General features: G+C 39.0%; 1 protein-coding gene across 2 annotated transcripts; it reads right to left on the minus strand.

The window, feature by feature from the left end:
- Positions 1-212: 212 nt before the first annotated feature.
- clasrp (CLK4-associating serine/arginine rich protein) lies at positions 213-17,636 on the minus strand. Of its 2 annotated transcripts, none has more exons than XR_013189654.1 (21): positions 17,508-17,627; positions 16,040-16,179; positions 15,816-15,913; positions 15,587-15,688; positions 11,778-11,857; positions 11,581-11,665; positions 11,353-11,492; positions 11,118-11,214; positions 9,990-10,068; positions 9,814-9,887; positions 9,377-9,418; positions 8,446-8,628; positions 6,589-6,906; positions 6,317-6,487; positions 3,999-4,042; positions 2,979-3,039; positions 1,706-1,764; positions 1,576-1,622; positions 1,379-1,467; positions 1,115-1,139; positions 213-1,014 (listed from the first exon to the last, which is right to left on the minus strand). XR_013189654.1 is itself a non-coding variant. In XM_077194538.1 (21 exons), the coding sequence occupies exons 2-21, from the start codon at positions 16,136-16,138 to the stop codon at positions 972-974; spliced, it is 1,932 nt and encodes a 643-aa protein (XP_077050653.1). In that variant the 5' UTR covers positions 16,139-16,179; positions 17,508-17,636; the 3' UTR covers positions 213-971. The 2 variants fall into 2 exon arrangements, 1 of the variants encoding a protein (XP_077050653.1); XM_077194538.1 differs by having other exon boundaries at positions 4,003-4,042; positions 17,508-17,636.
- Positions 17,637-18,595: the final 959 nt, after the last annotated feature.

Genomic DNA, 18,595 nt, shown 5'->3' on the forward strand with positions numbered 1-18,595 from the left:
TCTATTTTGTGAATGGCGGGGGTAAATACAGGCTGACGGACACTGTTTACATGTGTGAGTGTCTGTGTATAAACTGATCATATTCCCATTAAAACCAGCAATTTGCATAGAATCACGAGTAGTTCTAATAGTGACGTGCGCCATCTGGCGGATACAACACGTAACAGTGGAACCGGCAAAGAGAACGCGTGGAAAAAAAACACAAACCAACGTTTATTTAATCATGATTAGCTTTTTATTTCAATGTCAAAAATCTGTGATTATCCATGACTGTTCAATCCAAGAAATAACCACTAGACATTTACATTGCGGAGTGAAAAAGATTGAGCATTTAGAATCTGCATTTTCTGTAAAATATTTTTTCCTCTGTCTTTAATGAAGGGATTATATACAATGATGAGGTAAAATGGGCAGACTCACCGCTTAAAGACCGTTTACCCCCCAAAAACAACAAGTCTGTCATTTATTCACCCTCACTGATTTTTTTTCTTCTTCATATAACACGTTAGGCAGAATGACGTGTTTCACAAAAAGTCAGTCATGCAAGTTTAAAACAACATGAGAGTGAGTAAATGACAGTATTTGCATTTTTGGGGGAACTCCATCTTAAAATAGTGTATGAGACACAAGGAAGAGATTAGGTGCATCCCAATCTTATGTCACAAAACTCAACAAAGATCAACTCAATCAGCAAAGCTCCATTAGAATCATAACAGCTCAAAGCTTTCCTGGGAACCCTGCTGTGAAATATCAAGAAATTGAGGCAAAATGTGTTTTTAGAGCATGGTGGTTTTCATTTTCACATTTTAGAAATAATTTTATTTGTTTCCATTGCAACCTTCAGAAGATGTACGATGCTGAAGTGAGCGAAATTAATTTTATTGGTAATTTTCCCCAAACTTGCATGTGTACTCTTGGCATTCTGGTCACCGTTCACTCCTAAAATGTCTTGTGTTTTATCAGCCGATTCTTCAGTACCGGTAATGCGGACTCCGTGATCTTGAGCGTGATCTCCTGTTGAGGAAGACAGTAGAAATGGTTGAAATGAGCCTGAACAGCAGTACGTTTAGATCAAATGGACAAGTGTGGCTGGTCCGAATTGGTTTCAGCATACCGTCTAGATGAGCCGTAGTCTCGACCTGTGGGTTTGTTCAAGATTTATGATTAGAATCTTCTTCATGAGTTTGTTCATGTGTTTTATTACCACATTTATGTTTTGATTTATTTATGATTTATGTTTTATTAAATCTACATAATCCTTTACCATAGAGCACAATTAATTCCATAAAAGTGTCTCGATTCAGTTCTTCATAATGTGGATGGTAACATCACGTTTTACTGTACGAAGATGGGATTCTTTGGTGGGATGTAAACTCACCGTGTTTAGCGTTGGGAGAGGGCGAGTGACTCTGACGTCCATACTGCCTCTCCCATTCATCCCTTTCTTTTTCCCGCCGCTCCCGCTCCCTACAAGACCAAACAATGACCAAACTGTATCTCTTCTCCGTTGCAAACCGAGAGGACAGTTCCCACAACATGAACACGTTGCACATGTATATACATGTTGGGACTCACTTCATGCGTATTTTCCGTGCCATTGCGCGAAGAACTCCTTCTCGTTCCTGTGATGGGAGGGGGGAAAGCATGAGTGTTTAAGTTCAGAACTACCTGGAACTCCCCACCCACACATACCAAATGCTTTTACCTGCCGCTTGTTTTCTTGTTGCTGGATCTTGGCTTGCGCTGCCTTCTTATCCGCCTTGGCTGATGAAGGTGAAAACAGAAAGTGAGGCAGGGTCAACAGGCTTATTTGGTATACACTACTATTCAAAACCTTTGGGTCAGTAAGATTTTGAATACTTTTACACAGCATGGATGCGTTAAATTGATCAAAGATGACAGTAAAGTAACAAAAGATTTCCATTTTAAATAAATTCTGCTCTTTTGAACTTTCTTTTCATCAAAGAATACAGGAAAAATGTATCACGGTTTTCACAAAAATAAGCAGCACAACGGTTTTAAAGTGTGATAAGAAATGCTTCTTGAGCAGCAAATCAGCATATTAGAATAATTTCTGAAGGATCATGAGACACTGAAGTAATGTTGAAAATTCAGCTTTGCATCACAGGAATAAATTTTATTTAATCGTTGTGGTAATATTTCATAATATTTTTGATCAAATAAATGCAGACTTAAAAAAAATAAACATTCAATAAATATCTAACTGACTCCAAACTGAACAGTAGTGTAATCAGAGGCAGTCAATGCACATTTCACTAAAAATATGATCACTGTATACATGCGCATGTAAACATGAGATGGGCTCACATGTGCCAGGAACAGAGAAGGTGCAAAGATAAGATCAAACAAAAAAGCTATTACATTAATGCCACATGTGTAGTCAAATTAATGAACCTTAATTAACACACAGCACATGTTCGTTTCACTATATTAGTAAGGACATCGCATAGACTTGCATTGATTTTATATCAGGTTAATGATATTTTCTATGGCCTAAACCAACCCATCACAGAAACAAGCAAAACACTAGATTTAGATAAAAACATGTTTTGGCCGATTTATAAGCTTTTTTTCAACTACTAGTGAAACTGTCCTCACTAGCTGGTTGTCATAACATTTCACTATATACATGTGAGGACATTAGGCCTTCAACAGGTATAGCCAGATCTACACACACACACACTTGAAATTCTGTATTATTCCGCATAAGAGAAGTAAATAGATAAAATGAGAAAGAACCATATTCATCCCCACAGTCACAGAGCCGAAGCACAACTAAAACAATGTTCTTATGCATATAAGTTTAACTGCTAGAGGGCCAAAAGTTATATAGTGTACATTTAAATATCCAATTCTGACTGATAAATAAATGCTAACCGATATGGTACCGATATATTATTCTTGGCATTGATATTGTATGAGATGTTGGTTCCTGGATGCCTGAATGAGTCACTCACATTGTTTGTTTAGGGCCTTCTGCATTCGGATTTTGAGCTTCTCTTGAGGGGTCATCTTGGGCTGCAATGGACACAAAGACTTTAGAACAAGCATGATGGGAAAATTCTTGTTCAGGCAAAGAACAGCGACTGACAACAAGACATCTAATTTACCAGGTTAAGCTGTCATGCAGAAATACGAGAGTGTTTTAAACTACATACAGATCATTTAATATGCTGCATGTTGAATAGCACCAGGTGTCCCGTTACGCAGAAATGTCTGTGATGTTTAAGTTCTGGATGTATTTTTAGGTATATGAAAAGGTGTGAACAGACAAATGAAGGCAGCAATTTCGAACAGTACAGAACTGTTGACTCGTCTCCTCTCCAGGTCAGATATACTAACTCGATGGAACAGTTACAAAATGGCAGCAACCTTGGCCATTGCAGAAGGAGCTTAAAGCTGTTCAACCTTTACATACAAGGCAAATGTGTATTGACTTATGCAGGTGTGTTCAGGTGTGAGAGTGAGTGAAGTTGCTCTGCCTGTCTTGACAAGCCCAGGGCAGAAGCAACACCTGAGCTGGAAAACCTGCTAGGAACCATTATTCCTTTGTAGTTTTCCACTCATTAACAGGTGTCTATCAACAACTCATCATTCAGATAATTATACTTAGTTAAATAAATGAGAAGTACATGTATAGATTCCTTAAATAGAAGACAAATCTATAGCGGTTCCAAAGAAGAGCACACAGAAATATCGTGCTCTTTAGAGATAACGCTGGTCAATCCCCGCCTCTTTCTTACACGCATACCAAAAAAAAGAGTCAGGTAAGTTCAGGTATGGCTGGCATTTTGCAAACAGAGGGCAACTGATCATCAAGTGGACAGCCAATCACACACATTTCACATGAGAACAACGGCTCTCTGAAGAGCCGAGAGATGGGCAGGAGCCCCAGCCTGATTGTTAACTGCATCAGCCTGTCAGGGGTGAGGGAGGCGGAGTCTTTAGCAACAAATCGAGATATATCAAATTCTTACTGACTTTGGCAGCTCCAGTCTCTTTACCACCCGGAGTTTCAGGCCTACAAGAGAGAAAAATAAGAGAACATTTAGTAAAATGTCACTTTTCAGGCATGTGGATCAGCTTGAGACAATAGTAAAGTCTACTGTATCAAATTTGAGCTGCAAATTTCTAAAGCCTCTATATTATTAATATGATCAAAACGGCCGAAAAAACAGTTGAACACAATCTACTACATGCCTTCTGATTGAGAATTCATATTGTTCAGCAAGCAAAAGGCCATTTAGTATAATTCTAAAAACAGCCGCCTTCAGGTCTTTTTGCTGTGAAATTGTTACATTTTAAGGTAATTGTAGGAATCATTTTTAAATTGTTAGTAGCATTTCAAGATGATCACTTACAAGACTGAAGCAACTTGGGTTTACTTGACTATCTGTACATAATTTTTTTAAAATTCATCTTAAAATGTACCAAATATGATACATTAGGCTTTAAAAGAGTGTTTATTTGTAAATCTCTGAATCATTATTGTATTTCATTGAATTATATACTTTGCTTAGTTTTATGATCAAAGCTTTTATCATAAAACTAAGCTCAGACCAACAAATAGATGTGAACATTTAAGATAGGCTACTTCATTTATTACTCCAATATCCAAATATGATACTAATCACACAGAAAAAGGGACTTTTATTTGTGACGTGCTGTTTTTGCATTTGAACATTGCACATTTTAAACAGGACACGCATTAGCTGAATAAACGTTAGCCAATACAAACATACTTCTAGAAAATAGTTGACAATGAATAGACAGGAGTCCTGTCACATGACCAATAATAGCAAAACGAATCACTTATTCTAAAAAGAATATCAAGTATAAGTTTAGATGAATCTGAAATATGGGGCTGTGTTAACAGTAAAACGTCTGTCTGTTAACGAATTTTAAAAACACGGATGGATAATACCAAATGCTTTCTGACATTTTGACAGAAAAAAACACAACCAAAAACAAAATTTAAACTTAGCCAATTGGTCAATCCCCGCCTCTTTCTTACACGCATACCAAAAAAAAAAGAGTCAGGTAAGTTCAGGTATGGCTGGCATTCTGCAAACAGAGGGCAACTGATCATCAAGTGGACAGCCAATCACACACATTTCACATGAGAACAACTTACGTCAATTTACAATTATCTCCTCTCTCTGTGCACGCGTCAGTGTTTGTGAGAGAGCTCGCGCAGCTCTGATACAACGGTACTTTTTAATCCATGAGTAACTAATGCGCTAGTTTCCATACAAAATAATTATGTAACATAATTAGGTACTTTAGTTATTATTAACACAATAACATAACACATGCAGACTACGTTTCACTGAGAATGAATAAACAAACATTTCTCCAGACTCGCGCAGTAATCCACAAATTACAGATTTCATAATCACTAAGCCATAGCGATTCGAATTTTATTTAGATTTATTGTACATCAATACTTAAGAATTTATAATTTGCATGGCTGAATAATGTTTTCCTCTTATCTGAGTGACCATGAATGATGGAGTATTTTAAGATAATCCATGCGATCATTCCTGTGTGATCATCGAATCCAGATTAAGTTAACTAAAAACAATATTTCAATTTTTCCACATTCCCCCCAGCCCGTTTACCCTCAGGAGTCAGAAGTGCTGTGACTACTGTCCCCGCTTATGAACTCAGTCAGACGGCGGGCCGCGGGAGTGGAAGCGGGATCGAGCGGGATTCTTTATTGCTGTCGATTTTCAGTCTCTGTTTAATGATAGGTCTTACGCATCTGTCAATCATCCCCGCTTGCTATTTGGGGAATGAACCCAGCGCTATGATTGGTCGAACTCCACTTCTTTTGCTGTTACTTGATTTGAGGACTGCGCGTGCACAGAAGCGTCACCAGGTTTTTGCATAGTTTATAGTGACAAATCGTACCACCGTACTTTGAGGTCAAAATGCGTATCCCCTACGCAAAATGCGTACAGGTTGGCAGGTCTGTAAGCTGTTTAATATCATACTTAAGACATTATTGGAAGATATAGAGTGACAACTGATAATTACATGCATTTTGTGTTAGCCTGCTATACTATTAAAAATATTTAAATTTACATTGCAAGCTATCAGAATTTCATCTTATTTTCTGGCCAAATAAATAACTGCACCAAATAGCATATTTTTGCTTGAGTAAAATTAATGTTTTTTTTTGACAAGACAGACATGTAAATTTGCACAATTCATGTGGTTCATATTTCTCAGGGTAGAAAATATGGAAATCACAATACGGTAAAAGTGTATCTACAGTTCTTTCACAACTTACTTTCTCAGCTTGTCCGCAGAAGCAGGCGTAGCAGAAAGGGATGAGGGGGAGGGGCTGTGGCTGACAGCGGGCGAGTGTGAGGGGCTTTGACTGACGCTGCCACCCCTCCTGTACGCAGAGCTGCGACTCCGACGCTGGTAACGATCACCCGAACGTGAACGCGAGCGAGACCTGAGGGAGGGAGTGTTACATCCGATCAAATTCACCACAGACAAATTATAAATCTTTTCAATCAAAGAATCTACAGTCTTGAACTCAAGGAAGTTCCTTGCCTGGTTCGTCTACGGCCCGTGTAGCGCCTCCCCCTATCCCGGTCTCTGTCTCTTTCTCGGTTTCTGTCTCTACCTCGATCCGTGGAACGAGACCTCGTCCTGTCGTATCGTCTCCTCGAGCCAACTCCTCCACTGCGCTGCCGTGAACGAGAGTCAGACCGCCGTCGAGAGCGAGAGCGAGACCTGGAGTAACGGCTGTCCCGGTCCCTGCCCCCGCGAGAACGACGACTCCGACGGGAACGGGAGGATGAGCGCGAGGACCGGTGCGAAGAGGAGCGGGAGGAAGAGGATGAGTGACTGGAGGAAGACCGTCTTCGGCTGAAAGATATACACAAAGCGCTATGTCATCATGAGCAACCAATAAAACCGATTAAATCACAAAACAAGCCAAAGAACTTCTAGTTCTCAGGATTAAATTACTCCAAGCTGTTTTTAACCCTGAATATGCCAAATAGTGATGCTCCGATTGATCGGCCGATATTGGCTAAAAATAGCTTGATCGGCGAACCCCAAAAGCGCCGATCACGTGACGTAAATTTCTCGTGCAACTTTTTTCCACCTGCATGCGCGGTGCACGAGCACACAACAGCAGAGCGGAGCTTGCCAGTGGCAACATGAGTTCTCCTTCTCCCGTCTGGAAGTTTTTCAAAGTGTTCTACAAAAACAGTACTACTGGAAGCTGTCAGAAGACGATTTGCTGACATTGATACACAGAAGCTATATGCAATTGCGACAATGCTAGATCCAAGGTAAGAGAAACTTACTAGCACTCAGTGGCGTAACTTTGTTATTAAAAGTGGGTAGGACAGGGGTGTGTGTGTGTGTTGCAAACAGCGAGAATAAATACATAGATTCATTTATTTGAAGCGTGCATTGTAATGGTCTAGTGGAAGAACTTGTGCCTAGCGTGTCAGAGGTTCTGGGTCCGCACTCGTATAGGGTTTTTTCTTCTCATCAAAAACAGATTATGTTAATCAGTTGTTGTATATCAGACAGGGACACGTTTGTTTATATTTTGTTTTATAATTTCACCGGAACGAATAGAGAGTCTCCACAACGGATTGAAGCGCGCATCCGAGTGAAGACTGTGCGCGAGCCACAAGAGAACAGTCTCCGCGCCACTAATCGCAGCGGCAACGAGCACTTTGATCACTTGATTTTTTTTTTAAAACACATTTCAGCGCTAGATCGCCTCTTATTTAACAAATTAACAAAATTAATGCTCTGCTAGTTAACTGGAGATGTTTAATTTATTATCAAAAGTGGTGTGGACAATATCGACCTTAGCAAAAAGTGGTGGGGACATGTCCCACCCGCAAATTACGCCTATGCTATCACTTATTATTAGTCTTTCCTTGTCTTTCAGTCTTTGTTTTAAATAGGTCATTATGCTTTTCTTATGCCTTATTTGAAGGACGCCTTATATAAATCTAAAATACTTTATTTTTTGTCATAGTTGGAAATACTCTGGGAGTATTAAATTTTTTTAGACTATGTAACCTGACACATAGTTTTTCTACAAATGGTGCAAACTCCGCTAGATTATAGATAAAAGATTCCCATTCCCCTGCCATTCTGTGATCGGCAATCGGCAGATCATGATTTTGGTGATCGGTAATCGGCCCCAAAAATGCTGATCGGAGCATCTCTAGCCACAAAATATAATCAACAGACTAAAAAGCCAACTCAGATATTGGTTGGCTCTCTCTCAACCATATTCACCAATCATTTTTAAGCTCAACCTGTGGTAATTGTCTTCGCACAGTGGACTACATGCTATCACAGCTGAATACGCGTATAGATAAATGGAGAAAAAGCCACTAAGGAGCCAGAGAGTAGAAAGGGGAAGTTACCGACCGGGAGCCCCTGCTATGACCTGCAGTGTTGGAGGAGGTTTGGCTTGACGCCGCTGCAGGTGGAGGTTGTGCAGCTGTGGCTCCCTCATCCTCACTGCCCCCGAAGCTGGTGATGAAGGTGATCTTATCATTGCCTGGGGTTCGGGAACGAGAGCGTGACTCTGAACTTGAGTCTGACTCTGGCCTGGGACATGAAGGAGAGAAAGGAGTAGCAAGATACATGAATATTAATATATGATGTACATTACCGTTCAAAGGTTTGGGCTCATCACTCCATTCAAAAATCATTCTAATTTGATTTGGTGCAATTGGGCGGTTTAATATTTTTGTGGAAACAGGAATATATTTTTTTCAGGATGAATAGAAAGTTTAAAAGAACGACATTTATTTTTACGTAACAATCTTTTGTGATTTTATAAACTTCATCATTGTCACTTCTGGTCAAATTGTGAATAAAAGAAGGAATTTATTTAAAAGGTAGTATATGTAATTGCAATAATATAATTGTAATGCACAATATATCTGTCACATAGCAATTATTGATGTTTTTTTTATTAAAAATTTATCATTATTGGTCATATTGTTCATTGTCATTTACCCTATTTTGACATTGATTAACTTTACCAACCTTTAACCCTCAACATTAATCTTTAAAACACTAATAAATTAACACTGTTTAATGTAATCTTCAGAAAATATCAAAATATCATAATGTACATAACACCTATATTGATTTTAAGTTTAGACAAAATACTATAAACTTTTTAATAATGGCCATTTATTGGTTATCAGCTAAACCATGAAAATGAGTATAGGCCAGAATTTTAATATAGATGCAAACCTGAATTGTAATGGTTTTTTGCTAATTTTTTCATCATTTGAACATCATTCAAAACTAATGTGCTAAATATCAATCCATCAAAAACACTTACCGTTTGTAGGGGTCGTATGTAGGACTGTCTCTTCTGGCATAGCTGTTTTTGAAATTCACATTAATTTCAGTTAATCAATTATCAAATCAAATTATCAAAACATCAGCAATGTCTAGGTGGTCTTTTTAGGAAAAATTTCCAAGTCAAATAAGTGTGTGTGTGTCTATATATATATATATATATATATATATATATATATAGACACACACACACAAATACATATATACACACACTTTTTAAATTATTAGATTCATATATATATATGAATGTTTAAAAGGTTAGTTAATTGGGTGCTGGTTATGGAACCAGAAAAAGAGACTGAATACAAGGAACAATACAAGACACTATTAATTAGTCTTGGATTATTATTTATGAGTAAAAACATTTAAACTTTGCCACCCATCTAAAAACTTGTAGCTCATGTGTTGTGTGGTTACCTTGGTGGGCTGATCTGCCGGCCTTTCATATACTTCTCTCTAAACTCTCTTCGCTGTCTGCGAGACCGCCGGCCCTGATGAAAGCAAAGCAACAATGCAGTATTACCAATACAAATATATCAAACCGCAAACAACATAATGGGAGAGAAGAACAGTTGAAAAGCTTCTGCTCATACAGAGTACATGGCCTTCTCTGCTTCCAGTGCTTTAGCATGCTTAATGGCCTCCACTTCCTCCTTGTCCTTCCTCAACATCCTGCCACAAAGACACATTAAATTTTAACTACACTTCACGTTTTACAGTTTACAAGTTTTCCAAAAATACAGTGTGTTCATTACGGGTGCTTTCACACTTGGTTCGATTGCCTGGTCCGACCTCGAGTTTGATTGCTCCCCCTCCCCCCACTGGACTGTGTTCACATTATATTATTTGGATCTGAACTGCGATACACTTACATCATTTGTTCCGGACCAAAAAATCCCAAAAACATTTTGTCCTGGTCAGCTTAGCATTCACATTGGCATTTTAACACCGGACCTAAAGGCATAGGGATACGTACACAACCTGATTGTTTTTTTGGCTTTTCTTACATATATTTCGTGACGGAACTTACCAAACATCCAAAACGATGCTGTTTTCTGGGCTAAATGCTCTCATTGCATGCACGTAGCCTACATATGATGATATTTTGATCAGCTGAGAACTCGTAAAGAGCTTTTAAAATGTGTAAAGGAGTAAAAACAGCATCAGGAATCCCTCCCTCACACACACAAACTATGGTCTGCTGCGAGGAGACGCGGTTCCGATGCCTGTACCGAACTGTGATGGGCAACATCACGACTGTCACGAGAAAAAACAAGTATGCTTGAGCATTCTGTTCTTATTAGGGTCGCATCTTGTGATATTATGTCCTGTTATTGATTAGCATACATGTCTTAAGTCCGTGTTGCGTTCATATTTCATTAAAACAACACTAGAGTTCATTTGGAAGCGGATCAAGACCCATCTTTTCAGCGTCTCGGTCCGCTTGTTTGTGGGGGACCAGTGTTCAGATGGCAGCGTTCACACACTTATTCAAATGTACCGCACTAACAGATCAAATCGCACCAGGGTTTGTTTTAATCCAACCAATAATGCCGAGTGTGAACACACCCTAAAGCAGCTGTTCACCCCTACATCATCAATCAGACCCAGGTGTGCACCAAATATGCAAGCGTGAAAGCACCCTATGAGTCAATCAATGTGACAATCAATTTCCTCTGATTTGCATTACAATGGTTTAGCTGAAGAATGCGTGAACGAACCAAACAAAGTCCCCCTCTGCCATGCCGTAAGTGGTGCCCATCTTGTTAATCTCCGTCACCTGCTCTGGGTTCAGTTCATCTACATCCACCTCAACATCTACAGCATGAGAAAGCACACACACATTGGTTACCTTCTAAATTCTATTAAAGTAAATCACATATCTAGAGTGTTAATATATTATTTAAAAAAAGCATCGTCCCAACAGGAAGTGTTTATTGTATATGAAGGACACACCAATATCAGGGATGACTTCGTCTTCCTCAGAGTCACTGTTTTCGGAGTCCTCCTCGTTTCCCTTCTCTGCGTCTTCATCTGGTTCAGTCACTGTGCTGTCCTCGTATGTATAACCGATCTGAGCTTTCTTCTCAGAAAGTCTAACAGAGAAAAACATAAGATGTGATCATTCTAACTGATCGTATTTTCAGGCTTACATTTGATAACAACTGATTCATAAGATCATACTTTTTCTTTTCATCCTCATTTGGTTTCTGTAGGCCACCGTAGAGTTCATCCACATAGATCTGGTACAAACACTGCTCCTCAGAGACTACAAAATGACAAGAACATTTTTGTGGGTTCTCCAAGTTTAACGATGGCATCTAGTCACATTACACAGGTCAAAATTTGATTGGAGCATGCTGAAATTAAAGGGGACTCACTGGTCGCAAAGTCATTCTGCACCAGACCTCTATAGCGTTCATAATTGCACTTCCTCTCTTCTGATTCCTGCTCTGCGGTGCTGTGAAGGAAACAATGAGCTCTATCAACAATGACACAAAGTAGCAACCAGTTCTGCATAATTTCATTAAAACATCTTTAACTATCTTGGTGGTCTAGTTATTTTAGACAAGAAATGCTACATTTTCAATTGAAAAACAAAAATGTGAACATTATTAGAAAATTTTAAATGGTCTTAATGTCACACTTGTGATCTTCATGGTCCAAAATGACAACCATAGGAAATGATTGGGAAATATAAAAATGAAGAGCAATTTTTTGGATGTCTACAAAACAAAGCAGTACTTGAAAATGTCTAAATATATATCCAAATGCAAAACAAAAAAGTAGCTATGTCTGTAAATGATCCTATAAGCAACAAGAATTACTTATGATTAAAATAATGAATAGTTATACTATGAATTAAAATAATATGAAATAAAAATAAATATATATATAAATATATTTTATTTATTTTATACAGAAATAAATGGTGCATAATTTAGAGGTGAATACTTTCTAGTTCCATGAAATCCCCTGCAAATCCTAAATATTAAAGGGTAACTAATCCCCTGGTCAGAGCCTGACTCCACCCACTGACAATATTTGAAAAAATGCTGGAAAAGTGGGCAGAGCCCAGCGGAGGGGGGCGTGCACCTGAGACGCATCTCTTTGTATGAAACCTGCCTACGTCACCTGCAACCGCTACGTCACGAACCACCGCAAACATCCAATAGGAAAATTCAACTGTAGTAGCCACCGTTCAACCTGAAGAGGGCAGCACTCAGACGTTTTTACACCATATATTGTAGAATTAAAACACTTTAAACCCAAATGTCAAAAAATTTACTGGAATCAATTAACAGCATTTATGAAGCTACATTCTTAGAGATCATTAACTAAAAAAAGTTGTTTTAGTGTTTAGTTACCCTTCAAGGAATAAATAATACTGAAACAGAATCCCTATTGTCTTTGGTCTGTTTTCACTGCCGAGGATCACAAGCGTGACCCCTAAATGAGAAGTACTATAGTTAAATTGAAAAATCAATAATAATGCACTGTGCCCAATGCCCATGTATTTGTATACTCCATTTTGTATGCGATATATTGTATAGTTCTTTGAATACTCAAGGTAATGCATTTTATTTTCCAACATGAGATGCATTAAAGGAATTATGAACTGATAAATCAAATTTTCCTTGATCTTTTGACGTAAGAGGTCATCATACTATAAGAATATCCTGTAAGTTTCAGAACTGAAAACTTCCTTGTTAGTCCAATACAAGGTTTAGGTTCTGTGAACGATAGGTTTTTCAAGGTGGGGATCTATGACGTCAAAGGGTATCAAACACCGGGTCCGCAGAAGATGATCAACGCCTACTTCAACACTGCCTGTTTAGCCACGCCAACCAATTTGCGCATTACATGCAATAGCTAACATAGGCCTACAAGGTGATAATTGCTAAACCGGATTGAGCTACCAAGCTGTAAAAATGCCATTTACAAAATATTGTGCCTGGTTGTGGAAGATGACAGTCGCTTCATAAGCCTTCATTCGGATTCCAATATTAGGAATTTAAACTGGTTAAACTTTATTTTTATTGAAGTTCCAGCTGACGTGGGTAAAACATTGCGCGTTTGTTTGCTTCATTTCACCGCAGATGTTTTGTAGACCAGACAGGTAGAGACTGGATCTGCATACCGATTATGATTAAAAAAAACTTATTGGAGGTGTTGTTGGTTCATTGTCCTGCGATTCGGGATCAGACTCTGGGTCTAACATGTATGGGCGAATCATTCTGGTTGCCATTTTTCAACATTAAAAGTTTTCAAAACAATTCCCCCAACGTTAACTGACGGGTGAGTTGAAACTCATTATATACAAAACTGTTATCCAATCATAGCACTGGGCGTTTACTTTCCAATTATTCAATGCGGCACGCCTATAAAAACCATAGGCAGTAAAAGAAATGGACACAGCGACCCCCTTGATTTCAACGGAGAAAACTGAAGCCCGATTAGAGCACTCACTTCCTGATGGCTAAGCGACTGCGCAGGCCCAAACTGAGCTTGACGACAGTCTGACAGTTGTAAATCTTCTAGTAGCTGTGCCAAGACAAATCTGAATCACCTAATTCCTCAAAAACTTTGTTGAAATATTTTGTCCCGTTGCTTTTATGGACTCTCTATCTATGGGCTTCTCCCTTGACTTTATGCCTCCATGTCCCTCCGATTGCCTCATAGACCGTAAAAGATTGCCTGCGAGCTTCTCCTCCTGTCTATACGGTAATTTCTGTAAAGTGCGACAGAGAGTCACGTGGTTATGACACAATCGTTAGCCTATTTTTACAAAAACGGCTTCTACGGGGCCATAATGTAAGATACAAAGTAATGGAGCCTAGGGTTGTGCGATGTCTACCAATTTGGCATCAGACGATGTGTACAGTGAAACATCGCGATGGACGATGATGTCGGGAGGAGGGGCGGGGCTAACAGTCTAATTTTTCAATTAAGCAATAAGCCCAGCAAAACCCTGTTTTACAGTGGATTTAGAACAGCTAAGGGGCGTAGGCACAACGCGGAGATATTTTCCTCTACATCTCATCAGCAATTTTGATTTCGGCACGCTCTGCAGCAGCTGACCACGAGCGAATGTACAGTGACGTGACAGAACTGCCAGATTCAAACTGTGCTTTCGTGCAATGGCTGGCGCTGCACCAGAGACGGACGCGATCAGCGCTTGTGATATATCACAACTATTCAGTGTTTTTAACCACATAATGTTTATTTTAGGTTTCAGACATTTAAATACATATAATTTATAGCAAAACAATACATTTATAGTTTGTAAAATACACAATGGTGTCTATGAAAGCAGCAATAACAACCGATTCAAATATATTTCCCGACGGATTTTATTCATATCAGACACACAGTGTAAGTAACGTTAACTATAAAGTTAACTCCATTCTTCTCCCAGGTCACCGGCCATGTATTTCAGGGGGAAACTGATGAATTCACGTGCTTTAATAAACCCAACAGACAGGAATCTCTGAACTGCGGCCCAAACAAACATGACTGTGCCCATCTCACGTTGCAGATCAAAATTATTTAAAAAGGTTTTTTAAACGACAAAACAAACTCACTTACACGTATTTGAGAATCGGAATAGAAGATAGTCGATGACATGGTAACCAGGTTTGTTAATATTTAGAAATAAAAGCGCTAACGTTACATCTGTCATACAGGCTATTTTGGTTGTGGTGAATCACGTGCCAAGCATGACGCGTCACCATGGAAACATGGGGGGGGGGGGGGGTCGCGATGCTGGCTTAACATCGTGATGTCTGTCAGCCATCACGATGGACGATGATATCATCTATCGGCACAACCCTAATGGAGCCTTTTATACATTGTCATGTTTCTTTAGAAATAACGGACAAATGAAGTCTTTGGATGCCTCAGATGTAAAGTTATGAATGGGAATGAATGGAATGCCAACAGCAGGTGATGGTCTGCTATAATGGCGGCCCCCGCGAGGCTTCAGTTTCTTGCTGCTGGATTACCCCTTGATAAAAACCGAGCGTTTCAGGAGCTCGGCTCAAAACCAGGGTAGAAAATAGCCTATAACTTATTCAATTTGATGATTTTTAATGTAAAAACCAGGCGAACGTCATAAGTTGACCTCAGACAACAATATAATTTTTTTTTAAAAGCCAGTTCATGACCCCTTTAAGATCAGACTACTCACGTAGTGTTCAGGAGAGGTGGCGTATAGGTGGGGATGTAGTCCAGGTGTGCCCTGACATCAAATCTATCAATCATGTTGTTGGTATCTCCTTGCCAAGGCATCCTGTTAGAACATAAGATGAAGTTGTGACAGTTTTCCAAGAAAAAAAAGCCCTTAAAATGGGCTGATTTTATTTTGGTGTGAGAACTATGAACATTTATGCAGACTGATCTGTATGCTAGTGACATACATGTTGATGGGACTCTCAGCTGCCAGGGCTACAGCTGAATCAAGGTGGATTTTGTACGCTCGACCATGAACCTGCAGGAACTGGGCTGGATCCTTTTTCTACACAGAACAAGGAAATGCGTTTCTTCATTCAAAAGCCTCTATCCAGTAGCAGGATTAAGCTGTGCTCAGAAAACATAGCATGAAAGTGATGTCAAGGTCACAGACTTTTGTCTTTTGACTTACGATTTTTTCATAGTACTCTCTGCGTCTCTCCCCACGCCGCTTGTAGTCCACCATCATCCCGCGCAGTTTCCGCTCATGTTTGCGGGCCTCCTGCCACATGACGGCTCCGCTTGGGGTTGGGCCGCGTCGGGGCAGGGCTGCTGTTAGGAGACACAGATGATTCAAATCAACCAACCTATCCAACAAACAAAATAGTTGCCACATACAGTGCCATTATGAATCTTTACATTTGGAGAAAAGTATATTTCACCATGGGAAAATTGGTGAATTTACACCGCAAAGGTGGCACAGAAGCTTTTCTGAAGTGGCAATTAGGTGTCTTTACACAGATAGATTAATTCTGCTCAGTGGTGGCATAAATGCATTTACACAGCAATTTTAACTGCATATTGTTAAACAAGGGGCTTAGGTGGGTCAGGGCAGGCATAAATTAGTCGGGCTTTTATGCTGCATTGCATCTTCACAATTTTGAGTAGGCGCAGAGAGCAGCTGTATAAAGATGCATCACTCTAATTATTAAGGCATCTTTACACAGCCAAGTTAAGGCTGCTCAATTCTGCGTAAAGACACACTGCAGCATAAAAGCCAAACTAATATATCCCTACTACTCCAACCCATCTCAGCACCTAGTATAAAAATATGCAGTTATCATTTGTGTGTAAATGCATTAATGCCACCTCTGAGCAGCATTAAACAATCTGTGTGAAGACACCTAATTGCGACTTCAGAAGCGCTTCTTTGCCACCTTCTGTGCATAGTAAATTTGGTATTGTATGGATTTCACCACTGCACGTTATGAACTGCAGTAACAGTTAATTGTATAAGAAAAATACGCTACTTGTGTAGCATACGTGTCAATCAACAATACAGCTGTCACAAAAATATTAAGGAATTAATAAGGAAACTAGTTAGCCGGCATTACGGAAAACAGAAAAAGTGTCTAACCACGTAACGTTAAAGGGTTACAGATTAACAAACCTGATCAATAAAGTTTGACACGGCCATCTTTTGAGTAAAAATAGTAGCGTTCGCTAACCTAATAACATCAAAACTATATAACAATGTTTGAAACGCTTGGTCTTCACAATAAAATTACATTACACATTTTTAACTAACGTTACTCGGTAACAAAATGAAGTGTTGATAGCCAAGTGACTGAAGCCTCACAGGCTAACAACACATACATGCCAATTCTGTCAGTGATTCATACTGCATTTATGAACACACACCAAGTACTGTCGATTATTCAGCTCGCGTAACTCCCGTGCAAAGTTAAGATTCACAGCTCACGTGCGGTTATGTATAATGTTGCAAAAAGCTGGCGGACGCAACGTTACCCGCTAACGCTAACGTGCTAGCTGTTATAACATTAACGTTATTTCACATCTAGCGTTAGCTAACAGTCGCCGATGAAGGTGTGTGGTAGTCATCAAATTCCTATTGCGATTTATATGGTAAAATGAATTACCTGTTTATGTTTACAGTATGTATAATCTGATTTTTCCTCACAGGAAAAGACATACGTCGGTCACCACCAACTGAAACAGGCCGCTAGTTTACATACACGCGCGTGCACGCCTCCCTGCGCAATGCGCATGAGCAGCTCAGATCAATGAGCCGAGAAAACAACTAGAGGCGCTACGCGCTAGTACTGTATACACTTTTTTGTATTTGAGAATCTATATTCTCTAAAAGGCGGTTCACTCTGGCTCATAAAGAACATGTTTGAATATCAGAGTAATTTTTCACACTCTAAAGACGTTTTAGGCTGTTTAGAGATATTTGAAAAGTCAAATAACATAAGGATGTCATAAATTGGTAGAATGGATGCATGCATCTACTAGAAATCATTTATAGGCCCATTTATTGAGTTTAGTAAGCAAAGTGGACAGTGATCTGTCTACTGTTGGTTATCATAGACATTTGGGTGTAAAGTGAATTAAAAAAAAATTTCAGCCTATTAGAGGAGTCCGAAGAAGATTTCTTATCTATATAAATATAGCTAAGCTACCTCATAAAATATGGCACAATGGCTGAAGTTACAGCAAAATGTATTAAACATGTATTTAAGAACTGTTGTGCTGCCTGATATGAGATTTGTCTTGGACTTCACATGAACGCTAAAAGTTTCACTTGCCACTGCTTTCCATTACTGAACACAGTTAATTATGCAAGGGATAGACTCCAATAACCGGTACTGTATACAGCTGGTTGTGTGATCTCAACATGTCGGCTACCTGCTCCATGTAAATTAAAACAGTTTTATTAGGCTACTAATATGACAGAGACAAATTATTTTATGTGAGACGAAAACCTTTTTAATAAGGTTAATGACTAAATGCACCTTTTAACCTTAACAAACTAATATTGTTTTCTTCTGCCCTGCTACTAATTCTAGGAATTTATGAATACAAATACTTGCAATTTTATTTTATAATATATACAATAGCATATTATATACATTTTTTATATACTAACTGAACAGTCATCACCTGGCGTCGTACTTTGAACATGTTGCCACCAAAAAATGTCCAAATACTTTGTTGAACAGTACAG

This window comes from Siphateles boraxobius, unplaced genomic scaffold, assembly GCF_051911475.1.
Source record: "Siphateles boraxobius isolate OS27281-9 unplaced genomic scaffold, OSU_SipBor_1 32, whole genome shotgun sequence".
In the NCBI taxonomy this organism is placed as follows: domain Eukaryota; kingdom Metazoa; phylum Chordata; class Actinopteri; order Cypriniformes; family Leuciscidae; genus Siphateles; species Siphateles boraxobius.

Excerpts from the sequence above, each read along its gene's own strand:
- clasrp (XM_077194538.1), bottom strand. The coding sequence starts at position 16,138 with ATGTGGCAGGAGGCCCGCAAACATGAGCGGAAACTGCGCGGGATGATG. Across the intron at positions 15,914-16,039 it reads GAGAGTACTATGAAAAAATC|AAAAAGGATCCAGCCCAGTT; the intron begins GTAAGTCAAAAG and ends TGTTCTGTGTAG. Across the intron at positions 11,215-11,352 it reads CGAAGTCATCCCTGATATTG|ATGTTGAGGTGGATGTAGAT; the intron begins GTGTGTCCTTCA and ends CTCATGCTGTAG.